This window comes from Rhinoderma darwinii, chromosome 3, assembly GCF_050947455.1.
Source record: "Rhinoderma darwinii isolate aRhiDar2 chromosome 3, aRhiDar2.hap1, whole genome shotgun sequence".
NCBI classification, from domain to species: domain Eukaryota; kingdom Metazoa; phylum Chordata; class Amphibia; order Anura; family Rhinodermatidae; genus Rhinoderma; species Rhinoderma darwinii.
The window spans coordinates 374,764,075-374,791,864 of NC_134689.1; the positions used below are offsets into that span (position 1 = coordinate 374,764,075).

Below are 27,790 nucleotides of genomic sequence, written 5' to 3' on the forward strand. Positions count from 1 at the left end.
AGGTTGTATAGACGTCTAGTGAGGTTGTATAGACGTGTAATGAGGTTGTATAGACGTGTAGTGAGGTTGTATAGATGTGTAATGAGGTTGTATAGACGTGCAGTGAGGTTGTATAGACGTAAAGTGAGGTTGTATAGACGTGAAGTGAGGTTGTATTGTCCTCCTGTATAGACATGTAGTGAGGTTGTATAGACGTGTAGTGAGGTTGTATTGTCCTCCTGTATAGACGTGTAGTGAGGTTGTATAGACGTGTAGTGAGGTTGTATAGACGTGTAATGAGATTGTATAGACGTGTAGTGATGTTGTATAGACGTGGAGTGAGGTTGTATAGACTTGTAGTGAGGTTGTATAGATGTGTAGTGAGGTTGTATAGACGTGTAGTGAGGTTGTATAGACGTGTAGTGAGGTTGTATAGACGTGTAGTGAGGTTGTATAGACGTGTAGTGAGGTTGTATAGACGTGTAGTGAGGTTGTATAGACGTGTAGTGAGGTTGTATAGACGTGTAGTGAGGTTGTATAGACGTGTAGTGAGGTTGTATAGACGTCTAGTGAGGTTGTATAGACGTCTAGGAGGTTGTATAGACGTCTAGTGAGGTTGTATAGACGTGTAGTGAGGTTGTATAGACGTCTAGTGAGGTTGTATAGACGTGTAGTGAGGTTGTATAGACGTCTAGTGAGGTTGTATAGACGTCTAGGAGGTTGTATAGACGTGTAGTGAGGTTGTATAGACGTGTAGTGAGGTTGTATAGACGTGTAGTGAGGTTGTATAGACGTGTAGTGAGGTTGTATAGACGTGTAGTGAGGTTGTATAGACGTGTAGTGAGGTTGTATAGACGTCTAGTGAGGTTGTATAGACGTGTAGTGAGGTTGTATTTTCCTCCTGGTTAGACATAATGCAGAAATTATACATGAAATGATTGTAGCTGGTTATCTAGCTGCTGCCTCTGGAGAGGGAGGGCTGGATGATAATAAGAGCGGTACCCAGCTGGAGAATAATAGACATGATGCCATCTCTGCAGGGGTCTGTCTGGGCTTCTCATCAGCAGCCGGTGCCCGGGCATGTTTGCGTGGGAGGTTGCCTCTGTGATTTTCTTGATTGTATTTGTTTTCCAACACTTTGGCATCGTTCCTGATAATAAATTACTAACATTATGTTCCTTTTATTTATCACATCTTTGCTAGTGCTTCAGTTCCCTTCTTAGCAATAATACACGTCCATATGTCTTGAAAATTATTCTATGCTTCAATATGAGATTATCTCACATGTGATTCACAGAGGTCATCAGTTAAACATATATATTACCACAACTCAATATATCTACACATTGCGGCCTAAGAATACATAACTACTGGCTTCTATGGAGGTATAGTTCGTCCCTATAACATACAGGCTTTTAGTGGTTTCCTCTAGTAGGTTGTGGTCACCACAGGGGTCTTGGCGGGAGCAGATAGTTAAGAGGGAGTGCAGCTACTTAGGCTACCAAGTGTCAGGCTTACCTGCTATTGTAACTACCTATTGGGAAGGAGTAACAGTGAGAAACACTCCATGTAGTCTCAATAGCATATATCTTCCTTTATATTGTAAGCCAACCTTCAGTGTGGGGGGTTTACATTTATTAGGCACAGTTGGCGCCCAAAAGATGGCTTCATCTACACAGGCCGGTCCTAGTGAGAGGTGCCCATGCAAGTCACCCCCAGTATTAATAGTAAAATAATTGAGGATGTAATATCTTATCCTATAGACACTCCATATTCTTGGATGGGTTCTATAGTAGCCTAAGTCTTGTAATGATCCACCTGAAATCCAGAATCTGGATACATCTAGGCAGAAGATGACCATAATAGTCCCTGAAGTATATCTCTATAAAACATGAAAATGGGAACTTATATTATCTATCTGTATGTGCCAAATGTTTGCAGGCGATAACCGTACTCATCAATATCAAACATTACTGTGAAAATACTTCATTGGACAAGTTAATATTTTTCAAATGGATGGTCCCAAGCTTTAATATGAAAAAAAAAACCAGTCCTTGTTCACAACATTGATCCATGAGATCTTAAGAATTTATCAATAGTGCAAAGCTCCACACTCATAGACACAATAGACGCATATTGCACATCAATTCATACAGTATTCAACTCATCGCAGTGCCCCTCATGAGTGGGACCACTGTCATATACATTCATCACATTGGCACACATGGGTGGAGCCACTGTACTTCACATACATCATAATGCCCCTTATGGGTGGGGCCACGATCATAAACACAGCACACTGCCCAGCATGGGTTGAACAACTGCCTTACTCAGTCAGAACAATGCTCTGCATGGGTGAAGCCACACAACTGCACATTTACTACAATGACTCACACATTTGTGTCTCATATGTGTGGAACCACTGTCCTACATTTATCGCACATTGTCCTGCATGGACATAGACCTTGCATTTCACATTCAGTGCAGTTCTTTGAATAGATAGAACTTAGTGAAACGTTTCCACCTCAACAACTGTCCAATCGCCTTGTGGGGAAGCATCACCTTCAGGAGAGAAACTGGTGACAGATGTGATACTAGCACGTGATTCATCCAATGGGGACAACAGTTCGGCCCACTTTCCCAATTCTGCCCCCCGAACACCTCCCTTTATCCCCCCTTCTGAAGCCGCCAGTAACAATGTTCTTCCGATAATCTGCTCCACCAGCCCCAGTTCTGCCCCTCTTGGGCTGCGTTCTTGAGGTCCACGTTCTGACTCGTAGATTGTGTATAAACCATCTGAAGCAGTAGCAATGGGGAAGGATTCACCTAGAAAAAGTGGCAGGAAAAACTAAATATCATTATTTTCTGTGATAATTTTACGTCCTTCATATGTACATGTGGTGGGTTTTTAATGACTTTGCAGTTGATGGATTGGTTGATTTGTTTGTCTGTAATAATATATGTGCCACCTGAAGTTTTTGCTCTGTAAAAAAATATACTTCCCCGTACTGACCTTTTTGATCTGTTTTTTCATACAATGCCACCTATCCTTCATCTGTAATGTCACATATTGCCACTTCTCGTTTGTCAGTAATATTGTATACTCCTCTTAAGGTCTTGTTCAATATAAAATCCTATACTTCACCTATTACCCTTTCTTTGCCATATCATATACGGCCCCTATTGATAGTTGGGTAGTGGCAGTAGGAGGCTTCAGAATGTTTTTTGGCATGCTGCCTTCTCTAATGTTGCCCATTTTCTTCTGTACATCATGTTCCTTAACAGTGTATACGGCAGTGCCCTACAAGCTGCTTGAATGGTATTTTTTTAGCATGTTTCTGAGGCTTGAACAACATGTCCACTCTTTGTGTTTGTTCCCAGGCACAGCAGGTTAGGTTATTACGCATCGGTTTTTATTAAAAAAAAAGATTCTTCTGTTTATGTAAGAGTCCCCACTGATAAGAAACTGGATTATGTAGCGAAAATAAATCTCTCTAGAACTGGAAAAATAAAATACCAAAAATATTTGTTTGCATTTATATCATTTTAATTAATGGCATAGAATAGGAGGCCAAGATAATCTAGGGCTGCCCATAGACATTAGATGCATCACCATTATAGACCAACCTTGGAAGGGAGCAGTCGTAAATGCACCATCAGAAAACTTGGGCAACTAATTAAAGGGTTAATAGCAATTTGATATTTTTTACCTATTAGCTGTTTGGTTTCTGGCTGCAGAGAGAACATGCACACAGTAATGTCTAAATGTTATCTATTGTATTGCACTATAGTATAGACGGTCAATAAGGAGAAGTTGGCTCTGGATTAGTTGTACAGGTTGCTTTTGTATATGCCCGTTAGCTGTCATCTTGACTTATTGAAGAGATCCCGGTGTATACATTTTTGCCTGTCACTGGAAAGAGACCCACCAGCAGCAAATTATAGGTGGTAGAACTTCATGAGACATATATGGTGGCAGGATTGTACCCCGTCGTCTTCTTAGATCAACAAAGACTTTCGCAAAGCAAGCTTTTCTAAGCTAATAGAATAGGGTCTGATCCAATCACTGGCACTAAACATACGGCTTGTGCATGGAACTTCTGATCTCTCCTATGATCAAGTGATCTGAAAAATCCAGCAATATCACGTCTGCTTCTCTCTCACATCCTAAAAAAAGTTTCTTCTGCCACATGATTATGGCCCATTCAATCTAATAGGGTATTTAGATCTGACAACAAATGTGAGTAGATTTGGTTTTGTATTAGGCCTAAGCTAGATGTGACTTGGCATATACTGACATATAGACATTTGTAGTAGCATAATTGTTATGTTACATGAAACCAATGGATTCAGCCACTCAATGTGTGTGATTTAATGCAACTTCCGACATCAGACCTCTCAAAAGTTGAGGCTGGTTGCAACTTTAGTACATGATTGTGACTTAAAGAGATAAAGGTCAATTCGCATGTGGAAGTTATCTATGTGATTCAAATGTTACCCAAATAGCTTATTTTAGGTCTAATAGTCTGCATTCTCTACAGGCCCTAGCCAACCATTAGTCATAAAGAAGCCTTAATCCACATATAGGGACACTAAATGGGTTGAGCTAATGGGCTTTCACGCCAGAAGGCAAATTCCAGGTGGCGTTAAATATGAGAATTGTTTTCAAGTATATCTTAGTAAAACTTGGGCCAAAAGTCATAGAAGGTAAATTTCCTGAAATTATTACTATCCACTTGGTAGGTGTTGCAATTTACTTTCCTTCAAAAGATTTTGGCAGGAGCTTTAAGGTGGCCATACACCTTTAATAGCTGTCGGCCAACAACCATTCCTCCTGACCTCCCCATACACATGCACATAGTTAGGCTGAGCGTTCATGTGTCCTCTAAGAGTAGAGGGGAATATCCTGATGCCAGACACCTCTATTGGCGGCTTAGCTCCCTTGAGAACATGTCCAATCCTTTTTTCCCCCGACATCTGTAAAACGAACGTCGGCTGGACATCTAATAAGATTAGATGGTCAGCCATTCCCGTCGAAATCAGAGTGTTCAGCTCAAGTAAGTCTAATATGTATGGTCATCTTCAAAAGGATGGTCTGTTCCTTGGAGGACTCTACTCTCATATTCTCAGAGACTGGCCTCCACTCTTGTCCCCATTAACCTCAAGGCACATGACGTGTTGTCATCACTGAGGGCTCTTACACACGACCGAGTGCCATTCGGGCCATATTTCACGGCATCCAAGTAGCAACCTGTTGACGCAATCCTGGCCAAAATATATTAGACTGAAGGTTTGATGGGTGTGTCATCCAACACCCTTCACTGACACTGATAGTTTTCACGGACCCATTCACTTCAGTGGGTGAATCGGGTCTGTGAAAACGGACCCGACTCTCCGATCCGTGGAAAGATAGAACATGTCCTATCTTTCCATGGATCATGGAAGGAACTCGGGGTTAGCCCTAATATAATCATGAGTGGGCAGGTAATTGCCTCCATCGAGATCACCACACTTATTTTAAGCAGTCAGGTCAGGAGGTTATAGTGTAGTCTAAAGGTTGGGTGGTATGTACTAGTCTTTCTCAATTAATTAGTATATCATCAAAAAGTTAATTTATTTCAGTAATTCAATTAAAAAAGTGAAACTCATATATGATATAGATTCATTACACACAGAGTGATCTATTTCCAGCATTTTTATCTTTTAATGTTGGGGATTATGGCTAACAGTTAATGAAAACCCAAAATTTTGTGTCTCAGAAAATTTTAATATTATATAAGCCCAATTTCAAAAATGATTTTTAATACCGAAATGTTGTCCTACTGAAAAGTATGTACAGTATATGCCCTCAATACTTGGTCGGAGCTCCAACTCTGCATTAATTACTGCATCAATGCGGCGTGGCATGGAGGCGATCAGCCTGTGGCCCTGCTGAGGTGTTATCAATGCGGCATGGCATGGAGGTGATCAGCCTGTGGCACTGCTGAGGTGTTATCAATGCGGCGTGGCATGGAGGCGATCAGCCTGTGGCACTGCTGAGGTGTTATCAATGCGGCGTGGCATGGAGGCGATCACCTGGGGTCACTGCTGCCCAGGTTGCTTTGATAGCGGCCTTCAGCTCGTCTGCATTTTTGGAACTGGTGCCTCTCATCTTCCTCTTGACAATACCCCATAGATTCTCTATGGGGTTTAGGTCAGGCGGGTTTGCTGCCCAATCAAGCACAGTGATACTGTGGTTATTAAACCAGGTATTGGTACTTTTGGCAGTGTGGGCAGGTGCCAAGTCCTGCTGGAAAATGAAATCAGCATCTCTATAAAGCTTGTCAGCAGAGGAATACATGAAGTGCTGAAAAATTTCCCGGTAGCCGTCTACCTGAAAATTTTCGAGCACTTCATGCTTCCCTCTGCTGACAAGCTTTGTGGAGATGCTTACTTTGTTTTCCAGCAGGACTTGGCACCTGCCCACACTGCCAAAAGTACCAACACCTGGTTTAATAACCACAGTATCATTGTGCTTGATTGGCCAGCAAACTCGCCTGACCTAAACCCCATAGAGAATCTACCGGGTATTGTCAAGAGGAAGATGAGAGACCCCAGACCCAACAATGCAGACGAGCTGAAGTCCGCTATCAAAGCAACCTGGGCATCCATAACACCTCAGCAGTGCCACATGCTGATCGCCTCCATGCCACGCCACATTGATGCAGTAATTCATGCAAAGGAGCCAGACCAAGTATTGAGGGCATATACTGAACATGCTTCTCAGTAGGACAACATTTCGGTATTAAAAATAATTTCTGAAATTGGGCTTATATAATATTCTAATTTTCTGAGACACTAAATTTTGGGTTTTCATTAACTGTTAGGCATAATTTTCAACATTAAAAGAAAAAAATGCTAGAAATAGATCACTCTGTGTGTAATGAATCTATATAATATGTGAGTTTCCCTTTTTGAATTGAATTACTGAAATAAATTAAGTTTTTGATGATATTCTAATTCATTGAGAAGGACTAGTTTATGTCCTTGCAAAAAGAAAATTAAATTTAACCTATATCCATGTTCTTTGATCTAACATACCTTCAAAGTTCGGTTTAGGGGACCCTCTTATGATATTACATTAAGTCAAAGGGTAGCAGACAAGTACTGGTTTGCACATACTGATTCTAATCCACTGTGGTGTTGGTATTGAAACATTGGGTGGTTATCCTTTCATTATAATATACACTTTACATCTACCATGAAATGCACATGCGTCCAGTACTATTTATCATACATGAATGGGTCTACTACCTCGTATAGAACGCCACCAAAACGCTAAGCAGAAGCATTCCCACACATTCATTCTTTCAGGGACTCATTTTTATGACCAACTCCTACAAATACCATATATATAATAGTGCTCACGCTTGCATAGACGCATGTAACCAAATGTAGTAGAAGCATGGGAGCCCAGACCACACCTCATCTATAAAGCATTGTTTAGTCAATGAATTGTGGTGCATGGTACCAAAGATGTAAATGGCATAAATTTTAATAAAAATAATGGAGAAGGAACCCAATGAAAGCATGAGAATGATGGGTTATGGGAGTGGTGTAAGGATTAAGAAGAATAGACAGTGAGGGGAAAAGATATTAGATGTTAAAGCGGAAAGGTGGTGCAAGTAGCATGCAAGCTTTGTGTATCAAGCCCCATGATCAAGGTCAGTAATAAAATGTTGCATGATTCCAACATCAATATGGATATAGTAAAAGCTTAATATCATCATGTAACTAATCTATGAAAGTAGAGGGAATTATTCCCAATATATTCGAGAGATGAATACGGGGGTGACCTTGATTGTGAGGCCGGATCTATGTATAAGATAGTAGTGCCCTCAGTAATGTTGGAGATATGGGAAAGAGATAATGACTAGGAAAATAATCTTGAGTAATATGGATAGCCATGCAAGATAATAGCATAGATCCTAAAATAATAAGCAATGCAGAAAAAGCAGACAATGGACCTCATTTACAATGCAACACACAGGCTGTAGGAAGGGCAATGTGTCGTGTCTTGGAATCAAAGCGTACAGATGCTCCGAGATTCCTGCCGAAATAAATATATAAAGGATAGATCGCAGAGGTGCACACTAGAAAAATGTGACTTTGACTACAATTGTGCCTACTGTGCAGAGAGATGGGCAAATCTTATGGGGTCGAATAATATAAAAAGTCTAGGTCACAACAAAGTGTCTCACTTCTTAACAGTCCAGTATTGCGTAGGACGTTACAGGTAGGAGCACCTCCCTCTCCACCATACCACAATGTATTATCCTGGTTCTTTCTCATCTGGTTATCTCACAGGCAGCAGTTCCATGGAATATCAACACCACTGCCGACTAGAAAATACAAAAAAAATTTAAGCAGCAAATATGACAACCTAGGTCGAACTGGTCAACGTGAGATCCAAAGTTAGTATGGTTAGGCATGGTAGTATACATAGTTCTCTGAATCTTCCATTACTGGTGAAATTGTCCTTCAGTTAGGAGAATGCAATGCTGGGACTACTCTCAATTACTTGAGTCCCTATTGTAGATGTATCGTGGCACTCATGTCTTCCTTCAAAAAAGTAATTTTTATGGAAATATTCTCATCATAAAGCGTGGACATGATCATCTGGAGCGCAAAGAACCCTTCAAGAACATCTGTCGGGCCTTCATCAAACAGTTCTCCCAAGTTCTCCCTGTCCTATCTCTTGGTCGCTACTGCCGTAGTTTAGCACACAGGGCACAGTGAGCATCTCTAGATTCATCTAGCCTTGGTACACACCTAGGTGTATGAATTTTTTCTTGAAATACTAATCCTATCACACCTTAGAAAATTCAATGGAGGTTCTCAGAACTTGAAATAAGTGAGAATAGGTCTTGTTGACCATAGGGGGATTTAGGTGGTGTTAGTAGTGCCAATGAAAAACTCTACGGAAAGCTTGCCCCCCAGCCTGAAATGGCTGATAACGGGTAACAATAGATTACATTCAACTGCACAGAAAATGGAGATTGTGTGCGTTTGTGAATGAGGTTCAGTTGGGTGCAAGGAAGCATTGTAAAGTAAGGCATTCATTCTCCTTGGGTGACAATCGACAACGTTTCTATGCACAAATGTATGGCAGCACACTTGATACTAACAACACATACACGTCACATGATCTAGTAATGCACAAGTCACAACTATTGCACAGCACACAAACTACTCACAAATGACACACGTGAAGAATGACCTTAACACTTTACACTGAATAAAAGACACGCGTATGACACATGCTTAAATAAAAACAGAGGTCACCAGTTGTATAAAATAAATCAATGTTTATTATAATATTTGTAAAAAAAAAAAACTAACCAAGAAGGCGAAACATACTGAGGGTGGGGGAGGGGTTGTGAGGGCAGAAATATGTGGAGGAGAATGTTGAAGGAAAAGGTGATAGATGAAGTGATATGTGGCTAATGATGTGTATTGTTCAGTGTTATATCACTGGATTGTAACACCCCTGTGTCAATGTCTCAACATGGTATGGTCCATAATCTCCTGCACTAACTAGTGATGCTCATATCAGTTCTAAATGACTCACTCCCTGCTTTTCTGAGAATTACGGTATCTTATTCCAAGCACTACACAGTCAGTCATCATTACCTCTTTGGGCTCCTCTTTCCTTTGCTCTCTCCTCAAAATCATGTTCTCTTGATTCAGTAGAAGCTGTCATTTCCTTTTTCCGTACAATTTGGATATTTTCTGAAGAGTCACAAATACCAGATGGGGCAATACTTTGAGACTGCCCCTCAATGTCTACAATCTGGAGTGTGGGAGGTACCCCCTTGTTGTTTGATGCTGGTGTACCGGCTGGTGTTTCAGTCCCTTCTTCTTGTCCCATGTGGATACCTAAATCAGGGTCAGGCGTGAGGGTGGTTTGTGGTGATGTCGCGGCGTCATCTGAGTGGGACTCCACACCAGAACTAGAATCTTCATAAGTTCTCAACTCTTCAGGAGTACTTGTCTCACTGCTACTCTTTGCCGCCAGTTGGGGATCACTCAGTGTGCTGCAGACTGAAGCCCTTTCCGCCAGCTCTTCTTCTACCTTACACTGTGCATCCTGCACCTCCGCATCTTGATTTAGACTTGCAGGCCTTAGGGGTCTCTCTTCTGGCTCTTCCTTAAAATCTGATAACTCCTCCATCTTTACCACCACCCATGTTTCCCTTTCTTTTTCCTGTGGGTGAACGCAGGGATCTACGTTTTGCAATGGGTGCATAAGTAAATCAGTTGATTTACTAACCTCAACCTTCTGCTCTGTCGTCAGCTTTGACATTGTATTTCTGGCTGGAGAAAACGCAGGTTCTTGAGATGTAGCCTCTGTATGTGAAATGCACATAGATTCATCTGAAAAGCTTACATCTGTGGAAGGTTTTGCTCCTTCAACAGGTATAGATTGCTGTAGAATTTCTGTAGGTTTGTCTTTTTGTAGAACGTAAGTAGTATTGTCTAATGGTTCCAAAGATTCTTCATCGGTAGATAAAATTGGTTCTTCTGAAACATAAAATACTTGTGTTGTTGGTGTTTTTTTTCCTTTTATGTCCTCCTCTATGTCTTGGTTTGTGGAGAGTTTCCTTAATTGTTCTGTTGGATCCATAGTTACATAGAAATCTGAATCTACTGATGATTTAACTTGTGATTTTTCTTGATCTGCAGTAACTGGCTCCAATTCTGCTGTGCTGTTTTGATTCTCTGTTGAAGTCAATGATTCTGAAGTCATTGGCTCTTCTGGTTGGTTTAATTCATAATGTAATGAATAATTTGTTTCCCTTGTTGTTGGAGCCTGCAGATTTGTTTCGCGTTCAGGTTCATCTGGCTGCATCAGTACTTCATATTTTATTGGTTCTTGCACTGATTCTAATGAATCCAATGGTGCCAGGACATGAATTGATGGTTCATTCAATTGTAGTTCAACTGAAGTCTCAACAAACACATTGTCCACTGATGTGAAAGGCATAGTGGATTCCAATTTTTTAAAATTTTCTTGGTAATTTGGTAAAGTTGATGCAAAATTGTTAATATCTGTTGGCTCTAATGAAAACGCATCCATCTCTTTTGATGTTGTAAACACAGCTGGGTCCACTGACTTACATATAACTGGAAATGTTTTTTCTGGGGATGTGGTAAGATCCTCAGGATAGCCCATTAATTCATGTGTTGATGGGTTTGTGGTCCCTTCATCATAATCTGAACATTTGACCGGCTCTAATGAGGAATCTATCGGTTTCTCGGGGTAGTCAGCTGCTTCCACATAAGTAGTTTTAGACTGCTCTATGGATGTTAATGGTTCCTCTGGGAACAGTACAGATTTATGAACAGACTGGTCTAGATGGACCTCGACCTCTGCTGATGCTGATTCTAGAAGGTTTTCTGCTGCAGTTACGTGCTGTGGTGCTATGTGGTCAAACTCATGCATAATATTTAATGGTTCTTCAAACAACTCTGACTCAACTGGAAGTGTCTCATGAATGTCTTCTGGATCCATGTTTGCGGCTTGCCTTGCTTGCTCCACAGTACCTGATGATTCTACAATGGAAGCACCAGGGATTTCTGCATCGTAATCTACTGGTTTTAGTATTAATTTAAAATGCTCAATTACATTTTTTGGATGTTGACTTGGTTCTAGCAATTGCACTGGAGACTGTGAATCTTCTAATCTAATGGGTTCTTCCAGTGAAGTGATACTTTTGGTTTCTGTTACTGGGTTAAATGAAGAAAGTAAGGTTTCCTCTAGAGGATTCAGCGGTTCTAATGAAGACTTTAACAACAACAGTGATGGTGTAAGTTCTCCATCTGAAGGTCTATCTGCCTTAAGTGAAGATTCTAGTGGTTCCTTTGATAACATTGGTTCTTCCTGTGAAGATTTGACTTCTTCAACTGAAGGATGTAGTGATTGCACTGATAACCTTGGTTCTTCTTGTGAAGATTCAACATCTTCAAACGAAACCTGTAGTGGTTCCACTGATGACAAGGGTTCCTCCTCTGAAAGTTTGACTTCTTCAACTGAAGTTCGTAAAGGTTCTACCAGTAACATTGGTTCTTCTTGGGAATATTTGACGTCTTTATCTAAAGACTGTAGTGTTCCCACTGACAAAATTAGTTTTTCCTGTGAAAGTCTGAACTCTTTAACTGAAGAAGGTAATACTTCGAATGATGAAATGATCCCTTCCTCTGAACATTTAACTACCTCACCTGAATGTAGTAATTCATTCAATGGAATTTCTTTCTCCAAAGATGTTTTTAATTCTTCTGCATGTATTGCAGTCTCTTCAAAAGGTTCACCTGGTGGGTTGATTTCTTCTTCTAAATTTATGACTGGTTCTATTGAACATGTGGTTACTTCTGTTGGCTTGGAAAGATTATTAGGTTCTGAAGATGATATTTTTTCCTGTAAGGTTTCTTTTTCTCCCATGAAAAGTTCCATATCTTCTTCTGAAGGTGTTAATTCCTCAGTTGAAGATGTAAATAGTTCTAACGGATTGCGATAATATACTGGGGATATTTCTAGGTGATCTAATGTCTTTGATGAATTACTATATTCTTTCAGTGGTATACCTTTCTGTTCTACAGGTTCTAGTTCATCCTGCGACAGTACAACTTCTTCTTCTAAAGGTGTAACTTGCTCTAACGAAGATGTCACTACCTCTTCTAATGGTTCGACACACTCCTCTGTGAAGGTTTCTTCATCAAAGGGTTTCATTGGCATTCTCTCTGATTGATCTATTTGTTCCTCATCTAAATATTTGTTTTCGTCCATTAAAAGTTCCACTGTCCCCTTTGAGGGTTTGATGGAAGATGCTACTTCCTCATCTAATGTTTTGATTGGAACATAAACTCCTTCCTCTATGTCAATGACTGGATGCTCTAAAGATGTTACCTCTTCGTTGAGTTCTTTTGCAAGTTTCAATTTTTCGTCCAAAGTTTTGGCTGGCCCTGCAAAGGATATGGCTAATTCAAGAGGAAACCTCAGTTCTTCTTGTCCACTAGGAACATTTGATTGCTCCTCGAAAGGTTTTGTTGCCTCCATGGTAGAATTTGTTACTTCTAGAGGAGACCTCCGCGTTTCCTGTAAAGCTTTTATTTCATGTTTTTGCGCTTCGTTTAAAGGTTCGGCTGATGCGATTGAAGATTCTGACATACCTTCTATAATTGAAGGACTGACTTCTTCCTCTATAGGTGTAACTCTATGTGCGGGAGACTTTATTTCTTCGGTCAAAGACATTAATAAATGCGTCTCTTTATCCTGTACATGTGTTTCAGCTGAAACTTTCTCAGTTGCTGATGTGGATTCATTTCTGTCTAATGGCAACTTAGAATCTTTTAATAGTTCTTCACCAGTCTTTGCATCATCAACTGCAGTATTTTCTATGACATTATTCACAGGTACATCTCCTATTTCCTCTGCTATAATCATGGGCTCTTTTTGTTCTTCTAGTGGCCTCCCCAATTCAGCCATTTTTTCAGTTGTGTTCATTTTTACATTACCCGGTTCTGAATTAATGACTTGTAGAGACTCGGCTGAGAGTATATGAGTAACTTCATTTACTACTGGTGTTGCTTCAACACTCTCCTCCTTTACTGATTTATGAGCCACAGGAGAGGATTTTATTGGTTTGATTGCAGTAGGTGCAGTGTTTACCTGCTTAGCTGACGCCAATGTTGGTTTAGCTGTGGTTATTAATCGCTTGCCTAATTTAACCTGGTTAGTTGTAGTGTTTGCTGGTGGTTTCGCAGGTGTAGCATTCCGTAGCTTTGTTGGAGCAGATGATGTATTTACTGGTTTAACAGGTGATGTAGGTGTTTTTGCTACTTTGGTTGAAACGGGTGTAGACCTTGGAGCTTTAACTAATGAAGATGTTGCTTTAACGAGTTTGGGTGTTGTTGAAGTTGTGGCAGCTGGTCTAGTAGATGCCATCGGGCTTTTAATTGCTTTTGCTGATAGTGATGTAGTATTTACAGGCTTTTCTGGTGGAGGCACAATCTGTTTCAGCTTATGGGATATAGAGTTTGCTTTTAAAGATTTTGTTGGGCTCGATGCAGTGGCTAGTGGCTTGAGTGGCACAGATGTGTTACTTTCTGGTCGAAGGCACAATGTCTTATCTTTTGGCACTGATCCATGTTCTGGTAGTGTGCCCACTTCCCTTTTAGCAGTTCCGTTTCGTTTTAAGGGTGTAGTGTTCCCACCTTCCTGTCCAGATTTAGGTTTATTCAGCTGGGCTCCCTCAGCGGTTTTCTTGGCAGCTTCATTTTTTGTGACTAATAGAGATGCCGTCTGTTGAGCTCCCTTCTCTCCATTCTGGGGGCGAGCTGATTGCTTGGCTGGTGGTTTGATTGGAGAGGCCGGGTCTATAAAGAATTACAGTAGATACAATTATTACGTGACTTGTAAGGAAATGTTTTAGGGATTTTGGGTCTTCTGGACCAACCTAGGTGCACATGTTTAGATTATTAAAGATACAAGTTTTATATAACTACTTGCACAAGCACAACCTCCAGGATCTAAATATACTTAATGATGTACCAAAATGTGTACTTCATGTTTGAAACATGTTTGGTTCTGGAATTGTTACCTAAGTTCACAAGTTTGGAAATAGATGGAGCTGGAGTCAATAAACTGGGGGCTGGATATTAGTAGGAGAAAAGTATCCATTTATAATGGGTTTTGGGTATAAATTAGACTTTTCTTCATTAGGGTTAGTGTTTAGCATAAGGTTACTGTAATATTTAATAGATGACCTGTTAGGTATTTTAAAAGGGGTTTTCTGGGATTTTACATTGATGGACTGATCGGTGGGGGGTCACAACCCTGGGATCCCCACCAATGAGCAGAATGAAGGGGCAGTGGCATTCTCTGGAGTACCTGACACATTGATGTCCATGCATGTGTGGATGTGTCGGATACTGTAGCTTAGCCCCGCAGCTCGTGGTGGACCTTCACTGATCACAAATTGAAGGGCTTTCTTAAGAAGAGGCCATCAAATTAAAATACCAGAAAACCCCTTTTAAGATCTCTAAAAACCCTCCTGCAAAAACTGCTCCAGATGTTTTTTGCACGGTGGTTTGACAAAAACTCGTCAAAACACTCATCGAGGCGTTTTTTTCCACTGATTGAAATGGGGTTTTGGAGGCGGAAACCGCCTCAAGATGAGTCATGTCGCTTCTTTTTACTGCGACGCGTTTTTTTTACTCGCGGTAAAAAAACTCGTCCAACTCCCATTGAAATCAATGGGAGGCATTTTCGGGCGGTTTTTGACAAGTTTTTCGGCGCGGTTTTCCGCGTAAAAAAACTCGTCAAAAAACTCAGTGTGAACAGGGCCTAACTTTGAGTGTACCAAGTGTGGTTCATGGATGTAGACTACTTCTAATTTACAGAAGGGCTTGATTACACCCAATACTCAGCCCATTCGTGCTAATAGTGCAATAAACTGGGCCATGTTTGGCCAACTTCAGATCTTGTAATATAGTTTGTGTCATTGGAGGAGTAGCCAGATCACTGGGGTAATTTCCTGCAGTTTATACCGACTTACCTCTATGTGTGACTGTTTTGGATTTGACGGGTGAAGCAGCTATAGTCCTGTAACATAGAAAAAGTACATATTATATGTTATATGGAGTCGTATGTCAATCGAATGATATGTATAACTGTCATAATGAGATATATTTGGCTAAAGTATTCATGGATCAGAGTAGTGATGTCACTTATGTCATTTCTAAAATGATATCTAAAACGCAGCAATGTAATGTACATTTCGAATAGTGATGTCACTTTTGTCATATGGCTCTTTCTTCTTAACCTCAGTGGTGGATATAAGGATCACTTTATAACTTGTGTAGACAGTCACCCACAATTCATTGTTACTTATATCATATAAATTCAGAGTACCTTACCTGACAGTACTGCTCTTTGTGGCATTTGCTTCCTTTACTGCTGTGCCCACCTTGGTCACTGTAGGCTTAGAAATTGTCCCTGTTTAAAATAAAATCATGAGTGTTACAGAACATTCCCAATTAAACAGAACAACCTATAATAGGAATAAACCAACATTGAGGAGAGCAGTGGAGATAGGGATCATAGGGAGTACTATTACTGTTGACAATGGCAGAAGAGCGCTCGGAGGAAAAGGAGTTTCTGTATCTTATTAAAGATCGGAACATTGTTGTACTGAGTAAAGGTAAGTAGACTGTCGACTAATGCACGCTGGGAAATTTATGCAAATAAGCACCCTCCACAGGGGATAGGGACTACCACAGAAATTCTATTTATATTGCTGAATTGTTAGTCAATATCTCATACATTTGGCAACTTCAGAGGATGATTTGGGCATTTGCCAACGATGAATATTTGCCTAAATTTCTCTAGAACCATTATCTGTAAATCTACTGCCTCTTCTTAAAGGGGTTGTGTAGATTTAATGATAAAGGTATATTGAGCAGAACATGTGGACCTCTACTTGAAGATCTTGTAAGTCTGTCTACATACTACAAGGCCGCTCATCTATTGGGCGAGATATGCAAGTAAACTTTCCATGTACCTAGACAGTAGTAGTCACCAGAATCTCCTCTTGTAGACTGCTTTAGAAGACACGCTATATTACAAAAGCAAAGCACTATACTAAAACCATGAAACTCAATCTTCTAGTGACGAGGAACTTATTCTACCTCAAATTACTGACCATAGTATTTTGTACTGTGCCAATAAGGAACAACAAATTGAAATGGGGTTTCCTCTGGTAAATGTGTTGTGTCAGCAAATGCGCTAGTGATGCAACACCTGGATATCCTGCAATTCTACTAAACGGAACTAAGATCGCCATGAGCGCCATTGTAGGAAAGCCATGGTAAATACTTCATATGATGAGCTACTAGGGGGAGCTTACTGTATACAGATTTTTACAGCTCCCATTGAGTTCAATTATAGCTGTATAAAGCCATATTCACTGAGCTCCCCCTATTGGTGGCTGCAAGCAGACAGAATATTATCGCCTAACTGTAAGACACTGACGGTAGAAAGGTGAAACATGCAGCTACAACCCCTATAAAATATCTTACAAAATCATGCTACATTATAATAAAAAAATAAATACATTTGGCGAAGTTCTCTGTGGGGAAAGAGGCCCTATTATTTCTGCCAAGAAAAATGTAAAGTCTATGGATGGCTTCATTAACTAAGTATGATGAAAGGTCATAGGATATGATACAGATATTCGTAGTAGGAATTAACAGTACAAGAGGCGTTCATCTGGAGCAGTGGCTGCTGTTGCTAGCAGAAGGTAGACTTTTATTAATTTGTTATTAAGGTAATTGGGTAAATAACTGGAGATAAATCTATATATAGCATGCTGTTCACACTCCGCGCTGCTGACCTAGTATGACAACCAGCTCTCCATAATGTAGAGAGAATCAATAATATGGATGCGTCAGAACTAATGAGACGCTCGTGCTGCAATAATAAGACGCCTTAAGTAGTAATAAGATGTTACAGAGGTAATACAGTATTCATGAGCTGGCTGACTACAGCGCACTGTGGCAAGGGTCATTATTTTGCAGCGCTAGGTTATTGTCATATGACATTTTAGGGTCTAAAGGGCTAAGGATTAAATGGAAACCGGGAGCAGGGTATTGTAATAAGAGATCATCAATGTAATAAGCTGCACGGTCACTTGCATAGCACCATGTAATATTATATCCTCATGTGGCACAAAGTCTTACACCGGTCTGCACTCAGGACTGATGGTCTACCCAAAAAATATGTGAAAAGCAAATGGCCAGTGCTGACCTCCAAAGGTTTTTCCTACAATGGCTAAACTTTTACATGTAGGGTTCATGCACATGCCTGTAATACAGCTCGGTACATGCTCCGAGTTGTAAGTATATAGCACCTATACCTATAGAAATTCTATACGCCCATACTGTAGCTCCGGATCCCTCTAATATCATAGGAAGGTATACAGAGGTTATATTCATATAAAGGTTTTTTTTTTTCATATGAAATCTAAAAGAAAAATTTTTGTGATATGTTCCATCGGGTGCTGTAATGTGGAGCTGTTCTCCCCGAGACTCAATGCCGTATTATAGGCACCATATAGCAGCACACAGAATGGCTATGGCTCTGTAGAAGAGAATTGTAGGGATTCTTTTTATCACCCTAACCTGTGATCAAAGCTGTCATGGGGTTGCAGGCCATTGTGTAGTCCCAACCCAAAGTAACTGTACACGTAACAATCCTTAGTGATCTGACCATAATGTCTATAACAAATAGTTGTGAATAATGGAATAAGTATAGGGGTTGCTGTGAAATTATGTCTGGTCATTGCTGCTAAGTTCCAGCTGGACCATCCAGTTGTGAGTGTTAGAGTAACTTTCTTCACTAATGGAAGTTGTCGAGGACCAGGGATTTCACCGGCCGGGAGATAAGTGATACGCAGACACCTGTAGCGGAATCTGAGGGAGGTCAAACAGTTCCCTTTATTTATAACAAAATGTATAATGGAATACATTATGATGTGGTTCCAATCATTCGACGAGACTCGGGGGTTGACCACCAATCAAAATATGTAAAGATAAGTAAAATATGCATACATTATTGCAGGAAAAAACTAAAATGTTATGTGCAAAGGAACAGGATCTACATATTTAGTCTTATAAAGATTACAAATTATTCTTAACCCTATAAGCATGGATTTATTTTATAAGAAGAAATTACCAGAAAATTATTTTAATACATTGAGAACTCATACATTTTCCCCCTTTTTGAAATAATTATGAAACCCTACCAGCGAACACCATCTGATACGTTCTACCCCAATGGTCGTGGGTAAGGAGAAGTTGGCACCACTGGGAGATATATCTACAGATAGGGTGTGAAGCAGTTTTGGATCAGGGGTTTCTAGATCTACTATGGGTGGTGCTCAGCATAAAGGCAAGGAATACTCTGGTGAGGGAGATGAAAAAGCGGCACTCACCCATCCAGTAGACCTCCAGAAGAAGCGCTGGTTAGCGCAAAACTGTCTGTAACCTATCATGCTGTCTGATTTGTCCTCCATAAGAATCACTTTTTAACCTTTTGTATGCAAAAGTTTTGATCGGTGGGGGTCTCAGCACTGAGACCCCCACCGATCGCTAAAACGAAGTGGCAGAAGCGTCACAGGATTAATAAAAGACTAGGGAACGGGTAAGAGCAGTTATATTTCTAACAGACAAGTCATAAATTGGCTTTCTAGAGTAGTACAGAGGACATAATACATGAGATTTTTCAGCTTCTTACCGTAATATAATCTGAAACAAAATTAGGATTGAAGAGTTCCTGCAGTTAGATATTCCAGGGATAATAACATTTCATGATGCTGATAATGTATAATAGGGTTATTAAGACTTTCAGGAGCTATGTTACTGTTACAGGCAATCATTCAGGAGCTAGCACAATCTAATAAGATGATAGAGGGTCCAGAAGATGTTCAGAAGCGTAGTACAAAGGTCGCTGACTAATTGTATATTCTATGGGTTAAAGATTCAAGATCTGGCTTAATGGGTAATAATTAAATATCCTGCACATTGCTCCTATGAGCCACGTACAGTTCAATAGGCTGTGAGAGACAGCTGCAAGGAGCTCTATTACAGAGCTCTGGTGTAGCTAGACTGATCTCCCCGCAAGGTTAATGTACTACGAGCCATGGACAGGTCAGTCAGCAGTAGAACTAGCTTCATGGAGCTGGGAGCTTTGATAAAGCCATTCTGGGCCCCTCTACTGTGCAAAAATTCAAGGCAATGAGAAACAGCTGCACAGAGCTCTATTGCAGAGCTCCAATGCAACCACTCTGGCCCTTGCACTGCAGAAAATTTCTAGCTGATCCACAAATCAATTGGGCTGTCTATTTGGTGAAGACACCATCAACGTAGATTAGGGTTGTTGGTTTGGTACAACAGCTTGCAGCATGCCCCACTCTCTAGGTGTATTTATAGGACGAGGAGAGGGGACTGATCAGCCAATGGTTACTTTTCTTACTGGCGTCCTATTCTTTAGTACTTATGGGGGCAATGACCAGTAGGATTTGAGATTTTCCTGACTGATGCACTTTATATTGGGAACTTATCAAGAATATAGAGTGATCCTTTCCTTATAGAGAGGGGTCTAAGAACGGGCAGATACATCACCAACAACTTATGTTCATAAAGCATCTGGCTACATTATCTTTTATTAGTGATATCCAGTGTATCTGGCAGGAAAATATCCAATTATCCTGGATGATCTGCTCTAATATCTTCTGTGTGGAACTATTCACTTCCTTCATCTGTAATTCTATTAAAGGCTAAAGCCCCTGAAATCCTGAAAATTCAGATGTGACTGCAGTTATCTCCCAATATTCTTCTTGCCCCATGTCAGACTTATAAGGGACAGGAAGCTGAGATATAAAGTGCTGTTTGATGGGGTCCACACACTGGGGAGCTGCTCTAGGAGACCTTGTGCTACCTGTGAAGCAAAGGACTGGGCATACCGAGGTCCAAGTTGGCAGTGGGCGGAGAGTTTGGATCGGCCAACAATTATCTAATGCGTAAAGTCAGTTTGAGTAACCCAGGAGGGAACCACTTTTGTATGTTTCACCCCACACCACTGTGATACCTGATGGGGACTTGTCACTAGACTCTGTAACATACTAGTGATATCAGTCGGCCATCAACTGGTCTGAAATGGTTGGCATTTTGAAGCCTACAATGCGCTGATCGATGGCTGCCCTGTATCTGACTCTTTTGTACCTCGAACGAAAAAGCTTCTCAACAGTGAACAGAAAATTGTCTAAATCTGCATTTTAGACGTTCTAAAGTCACTGGAGTATGAGTAGCTTAAAAATAGGCCCAAATTGTACTAAAAAAAACAGTCCTCCTAAACTGAACATAGAAGAGTTCCTAACGTGGTGTTCCTGCTCAGTGTATGGTTTCATGCACACAGCAGAGCCTGTAGGGGGTAGACACTTTATGTGCCCCCCGATGGAACATGGCACAACATTTTTTGTTGTTGTTGGATCATACGTATCCAACAAAAAAATACTGACAGTAGGACCCCATAGAAGTCTGTGTGGGTTGTATGGCGGTAGTGTGCATGAGCTCCTAAAAGTCAGAAGGAAGTTACAATTAAGCTGTAATAAGTGTACTAATTTGCATAATTAGACTGATTATAACATTAACCCTATAGCACTGCTGTTCTCTTATATTTTCTAATAGGGTGGTGTAGGCCCCTCCAGTATAGGGTCCAGGCGCAATCCCAGCATTTGTACTCCTATTGCTACATCATGACAATCCTCTTTACCCTAGCCTGTTTCCTCCCCACCTTCCAAGAGCCATAACTAGCCATATCAGGGTTTTTTTTGCGGATAAGTTGTGTTTTCTAATGGCATCATTTAATGTACCAAATGTACTGAAAAGCTTACAAAAATATTTTGTTAAATGGAATGGAAAAAATACAACAATTCCTACATTGTTTTTTGGGTTTCGTTTTTACGGCGTTCACCGCGTGATAAAAATGGCATGTTAACTTTATTTTGTGGGTCAATGCAATTTTGGCGATACCAAATTTATAGTTTTTTTTTTTTATATTTAGCTACTTTTACAAAATAAAAACTATGTTAAAAAACAACAATTTGCGGGCCGTCAGGTTCACTCTCCCCCTGACGGCTGCAGCCATGGGTCGGCGGGCGCTGGCCCCAGTCTCCTCCTCAGGAGTCGACAGCGCTCGCTTCCACTCACCTCGGCCGGATCCCGTAGGGTGCGCGCGCATGCTCGTGCCCGCTCTTAAAGGGGCAGCGCGTGCACCAGACTTTAATGAAGTATCAGCCCATGAGTGCCCTGGACTATAAGAGGGGCCCAGCCCATTGCTTAGATGCCTGAGCGTTGTTTGTCATATCCTAGTTTGTCCAAGCAAATGGTCTCCTAGTGTTTTCCAGTTCCTGTGTTCCCTGTTCCTGTATCCTGTTTCCTGTATCCCGTGCTATCCTGGTCGAGTGCCGCGCTGAGCCAAAGACATGCTGTGCTGTATACCACGCCTGTCCTGCTTCACCATGCCTGACATCTACCTGCTGCCTAGTCCCAGTCGAGCCTGCCTTGCTACTGTCCGAGCTGCCACAGGTATCCTATACGTACTATAGACTTTAACCTGTGTCCTGTTGGCCACCTGCCATACCGCCAAGGCGGTACGGCCCAGTGGGTCCACGAACCCAACGTGACACAATTGTTCTATGTAACTATATTCTGAGACCCATAACTTTTAAATTTTTCCGTCGATGGATCGGTTTATTTTTCGTGGGCTGATTTGCAGTTTTATTTGTACTATTCTGAGGTACATATGACTTTTTGGATCACTTTTTATTATTTTTTTTGGGACGGTTAGGTGACCAAAAAACAGCAATACTAAAGTTTAACATTTTTTAAACAGTATTCAACCTGTGGCATCAATAACAGTATATTCTGATAGTTCAGACTTTTACGGACGTGTCGATACTTTTAAAACAGTTTTTGGGATAGCGTTAAAAACTTTATTAAATGTAGTTTTACATTTCTTTTTAGTCCCGCATAATAACGGTATTTTCACACTGCTTATTTTCAGGCTGATTTTGGAGCAGAAATGCCTCGTTTTCTGCTCCAAAATACACTTGAAATAAGCCTGCAAACAACTTCCCATTGATTTCAATGGGAAATACACTGTGCTGTTCACGAGGCTTATTTTTAAGCGCTGAATTCAAAGAACGCCTCGTAAAAGGAAGTAACATTTCACTTCCTGAGGCATTTTTGGAGCTGATTTTCCATTGACACTATGAAAACGCCTCAAAAAAATCTGCAAAATAAGATTCAAATTTAAAAGAAGCTTAATTTTCAGCTTCAAAAACGCCTTGAAATCAGAGGTGGTTTTCCCTTGAAAACAGCTCCATAATTTTCAGCCACTTAATATGCGATCGTTAGATCGTTGAAACCATACCCTGCAATATTTATTTATTGCAGTGTATGGGATTCCCCAGGCTGCCATGACAACCATCGCCACCCCGTGATCGTGTCCCAGCGGAGGCAGTGGGATGACAGAGGTCCCCTCCTCTTTCTAACAGCTTACGGCTGCTATTGAATTCGGCATCTAAGTGGGTAAACGTCCGGGATTGGAGTTATCTCCGATCCCGGCCATTAGACAAGGGTGTCATCTGTAATAAACAGCTGACACCTGGCGGCATACCGAGTGGGCTTAGCACATGGGCCCACTGCATATTTTTCCTCACCTGTCATGACATGCAGTTACGTCATGATGGCTTAAGGGGTGAAGTAATCCTAAAATCTGATCTGCTTGATTAAATATAAAAGCTCAATCATACACCCAGACTGCTCTTTGCAAGGTTCAACCTAATCTAATTTTAACCCTCAGAGTCGCCATCTTGTCCTTTAGATGACATCATTCACAGCCTTTATGTAGAAAAATAAACATAGTGGGCCTTATTTATCAAAACTATCTGAAAAACTGCCCATGTTACTCGCAACAACCAATCACAGTGCACCTTTCATTTTTCCAGAGCAGTTTAATAAAATGAAAGCTGAGTTCTGATTGGTTGCTATAGGTAACGAGACCAGTGTTTCTGTTTGATAGTTTTGATAAATGATGCCTAACGTAATATAAACAAAATATATCTGTGCTATGGATACTGAATAAATATAAATGATAATTCACCTCTTAATGACCTGTTATATATTATACATCATACAGTACGTGAATGTAAGAAAATGGCGCCACTAAGTACGGAACGTCATGACCAGAATGTTCAATGCCCCTCGCAGTGAATCATCAATACATATCACAGTTATAATAACAAATCAATAAAATGACATAAAACATTTCTGGTAAATTTTCTTAACACAATTTATTTAAATCGTATCTGATCGTTTTGATACCGTGACTCAATGGTTGTTTCACATTTTAGTCTGGCAAAACCAGTTACTCACCTGCACCCCTTGAGGTTGCCGGACGGGGGCTCTCTGTGACTACTTTGGGAGACGGAGCTGGGCTTCCAGATTTTGTGCTTTTAGACAATGAGGATCTAGAAGTTAGAGGCCTATTTGGGGTTACCCCCTTGGATTTCCCACTGGCGGAGGAGTCCATTGTGATTCAGCCTGCCGGGAAGGAAAATATGGTTATTATCTACTAGAACAAAAAACATTTATCTGGTTCTAGATTGATTATTCTCGTTCATTCGGATGAACTGTAACGCTCTGTAGACTTTTACCCTATTCCTAGAGCTTTAGGGTTAACTTCCTGACACTGTGCATCTCATCTTCCTTTTAATAGCCCAGGTCCACTGTATTCTCTAGTCCTAGAGGAATTAATTATGCAGAGAAAGCCAGATGCCTCCTATAAGCTTCCCACACAGTCATATACTCACCGATATACTGAGATATCCCTACTCCTACGTCCTCATCACCACAGAGATGTGTATGACTGGTCTGTATATACAAAGAGAAGGATGGCTGCTTCATGCAGATAGAAATCACTGCAGACACTCACACAATCCCATATTCACAAGTGTCAGGACTGGAGCAAGCCCTTCATTTCAATTCAAGTAGTTTGCATTTGAATGGGTGCGCCCTTCCCCCCATAGCACAAAACCATGGGGCATAGGACACAGCAGTGAGTCCCAGGCTGCTTCATACCACTTGCATCATACTCTGTATATAGCTAGTATATTGCTAGAGATTCACAGGGGCTAAATAATAGCAATTATAACACAATGCAACAATAGACTCGTGAAGAAGATAGGGCGACACATAAGCGGGTACATGCATAGATTGACAATTACGCGTGTGTGTGTGTGTGTGTGTGTGTGTGTGTGTATATATATATACTGTATATATATATATATGTGTGTATATATATATATATATATATATATATATATAAATAAAAGTATATACATGTATACTCACACATATATATGAAATATATATATGTACCCTAAGACAATACCGCACCTCTGCACTCACCTCTTTCTGCTGTTCGGGTGTGTGTGTCTGCGAGTCACTCCCTCTCCCTCCTCACAAGTGTCACAGGGGGAAGTAGAAGAAGAGGAGACAGATAGGAACAGGGTACCAGGGATAATGAAAGAGTCCAATGAGAGGCGAGCTGAGCTTTTGGTAAGCCTCTCCTGGACTTGCTCCCCCACTTTTCCTTGAAGGGTGGGGCGGGGGGTTATGTGAATATTCATACCCTCCCAGGGGGAGATTAACGCTCTCTCTATTATCCGTCAAAAGAGACGGCTGAGAAGATCAATAAAGCTTCCTCTACTACGCGACAATACCCTGTGCACTTGCTGAAAGGACCAGCAGCAGCTGGAGAGGCCTCGCTGACACAGTGCAGAGCCCAGATAGAGGGGGCACTGTGTACGCCAACACTAGGAGCTACACCACGCCACACAAAATTTACACAGGAACGTTTTATGCCACACAAGTGCAGAATAGCCCCTTACGTCCAGTCTACCCACCCTACAAGATTCTCTACCACCCCCCACCCACTCCCATGCGAGGCTGCCTAGCAACAGTCGTCTGTCTATAATAAGAGGATTTCTGACTTTAATAATTTCACATATAAGCTCTGTAGATCACTTGCAGCCTTTCAATCTCTTTTATGTCATACAAATTGGTACAAAGGGTCCTTCCTTGCACCGGAGGGGTGGGGGAGGGGAGGAAGTGCCTGTCCCCAAACATGATAATGCTATGTATAAAATCCAGGCAGCCAGTGACTAGGATTTATAAAGACAGGTCCAGATTTACATGTATTGTCTCCCCCCTTTTAGTAGAGGGCATTTGTCATCCAACCCCCAACATCACACATAGCGAGTGTAGGCCGTGAGTCGGTGCACAGTCATACAGTAGGACCAGTGATCAAGGAAGAATAAAGACTTGTACTCCAATTTCTATTGAATGTTGGGTGCTGAGAAGTTTACATGTTTGGGCCCCAAGTGACTGATTTTTCTAAAACGTGCCCGTGTGAGTCTTTGGTGGTGCCAGCAACCTTGTTCTAGAGACTAAAGTGTCATTCTGGATATCAAATATCAATGTACTGGAATCCCAACAGGCAGTCAGTCATTATGTTAGGGGTTCAAGTATAGAGAAGACATTATTATCGAGGTGCCCCAGATATCAGTAGATCTGGTTGGGATCCCATATATCAGTGTGCCATTATTTTTGGACAACCGAACCAGGTGTAAGTGAGCAATACAATACCCCTTGGCTGCTGGGACCCATGTCCGTTGTCAAGTCCATGGGTCCAGCTCCACTAAGAGGTAAGATGCAGTTAGTGATCACTGTGGATGAGGGAAGGAGAGAATGAAAGGGGGAAGTAGAGACCAAAATAAAACGTACTGAACCCACTTGGTGCTGACGGTGATTGTGGGTGAGCAGGACCCACTTCCTAGTTTTGTTATGAGACCCCATGGTTTGCTGCGTCCCTGTTTGAACCCCAAGTGCCAGTGTGTGACTACAAAATGTCAACAAGTCATGGCCCTGGTATGCCAATATTCATTGTGCTGTAATTTTGGGACCCCAGATATCAGTGTACCAATTTTGAGGTACCTGCTGCATTATTGTGTTATCAGAATAGCTCTCAAGAGAACCTTAAAGGGAATGTGTTGCCAGAAAAACATGTTGTTTTTTTTTTAATTAAACATTTAGTGTGTAGGTGATTAAACATTGTTCACATTTTTTTTATTTTTTTCACGAGTCAGGAAATATTATAAATTAGATTCTAATTTATAATATTTCCCATTGCTGGTCACTAGATGGAGCTATTCCCAAAATTGCAGCATTGCAAAATTGGGTAAAAAGCCCTCGCTCTAGTGAGCTCTCAGCATCCCCCCCCCTCCTTTATCCTGGCTAGTGCCGGGATAAACGAGGGGTTTGAACGGTCTAACCTCCTACACTGTGTGTCGCCATTTTTTGAGCTAACACACAGTGTAGAATGTTTACATACAGTAGTAAACGTACACAAACACGAACATACATTGAAATCTCTTACCTGCTCCTGCCACCGCGGCTCCCTCCGGCCCGTCCGCTCCGTCTGCTGCCGCTGGTCCAAGTGCACAAGTCCGGAAGCCGCGACCGGAAGTAGTAATCTTACTGTCCGGCCGCGACTTCCGGTCCACAGGAAAATGGCGCCGGACGGCGCCAATTTCAAATTGGACTGTGTGGGAGCGGCGCATTCGCAGTTCCCACACAGACGGAGTACACAGAAGTGGATGGGACGGGACCCGTTCGCAGTCCCTATGGGACTGTGGCTGCCGTATTCCATGTCTGTATGTGTCGTTAATCGACACATACAGAAATGGAACAAAAAATGGCAGCCCCCATAGGGAAGAAAAAGTGTAAAAATAAGAAAAAGTAAAACACAAACACACAAATAAATATAAACGTTTTTAATAAAGCACTAACATCTTTAACATATAAAAAAAAAAATTGTGATGACACTGTTCCTTTAACAAGGAGACTGTAAGGCTGCGAGAATATCAAATCCGCCACTGTTTATACAATGTCATGACAATATAGGCATAGACTATAGCAGCCTGTCTTCTGTGAATGCAGTTCTCCAAGGGCGGTTGGGAGGCTGCTTCAACCTCTATGAGCGGTTTATTCACAGACTACACCAGTTCTTTTATATGCTTTGGTCATAGGTGGTGAATGATCCCTAAAGAACTTGGCTACACAGGGCGTGATCATTAGACACAGCAGA

The 27,790-nt window shown here is 41.2% G+C and overlaps 1 protein-coding gene across 8 annotated transcripts in view; it reads right to left on the bottom strand.

The window, feature by feature from the left end:
* Positions 1 to 1,999: 1,999 nt before the first annotated feature.
* The window catches only part of LOC142750031 (uncharacterized), a 42,198-nt gene continuing 16,407 nt past the window's right edge, over positions 2,000 to 27,790 (bottom strand). For 3 of the 8 annotated variants that reach the window (XM_075858753.1, XM_075858755.1, XM_075858756.1), the window contains exons 2-6: positions 24,016 to 24,183; positions 15,937 to 16,015; positions 15,576 to 15,622; positions 9,652 to 14,394; positions 2,000 to 2,805 (exon numbers count right to left, since the gene is read on the bottom strand). In XM_075858753.1, the coding sequence (XP_075714868.1) occupies positions 2,486 to 2,805; positions 9,652 to 14,394; positions 15,576 to 15,622; positions 15,937 to 16,015; positions 24,016 to 24,172 (5,346 nt within the window). In that variant the 5' untranslated portion in view covers positions 24,173 to 24,183 and the 3' untranslated portion in view covers positions 2,000 to 2,485. Of the gene's footprint in view, positions 2,828 to 9,651; positions 14,395 to 15,575; positions 15,623 to 15,936; positions 16,016 to 24,015; positions 24,184 to 24,296; positions 24,321 to 24,452; positions 24,592 to 25,038; positions 25,520 to 27,790 lie in introns of those variants that run through there. The other 5 variants (XM_075858751.1, XM_075858754.1, XM_075858752.1 and 2 more) reach the window with 5 other exon arrangements.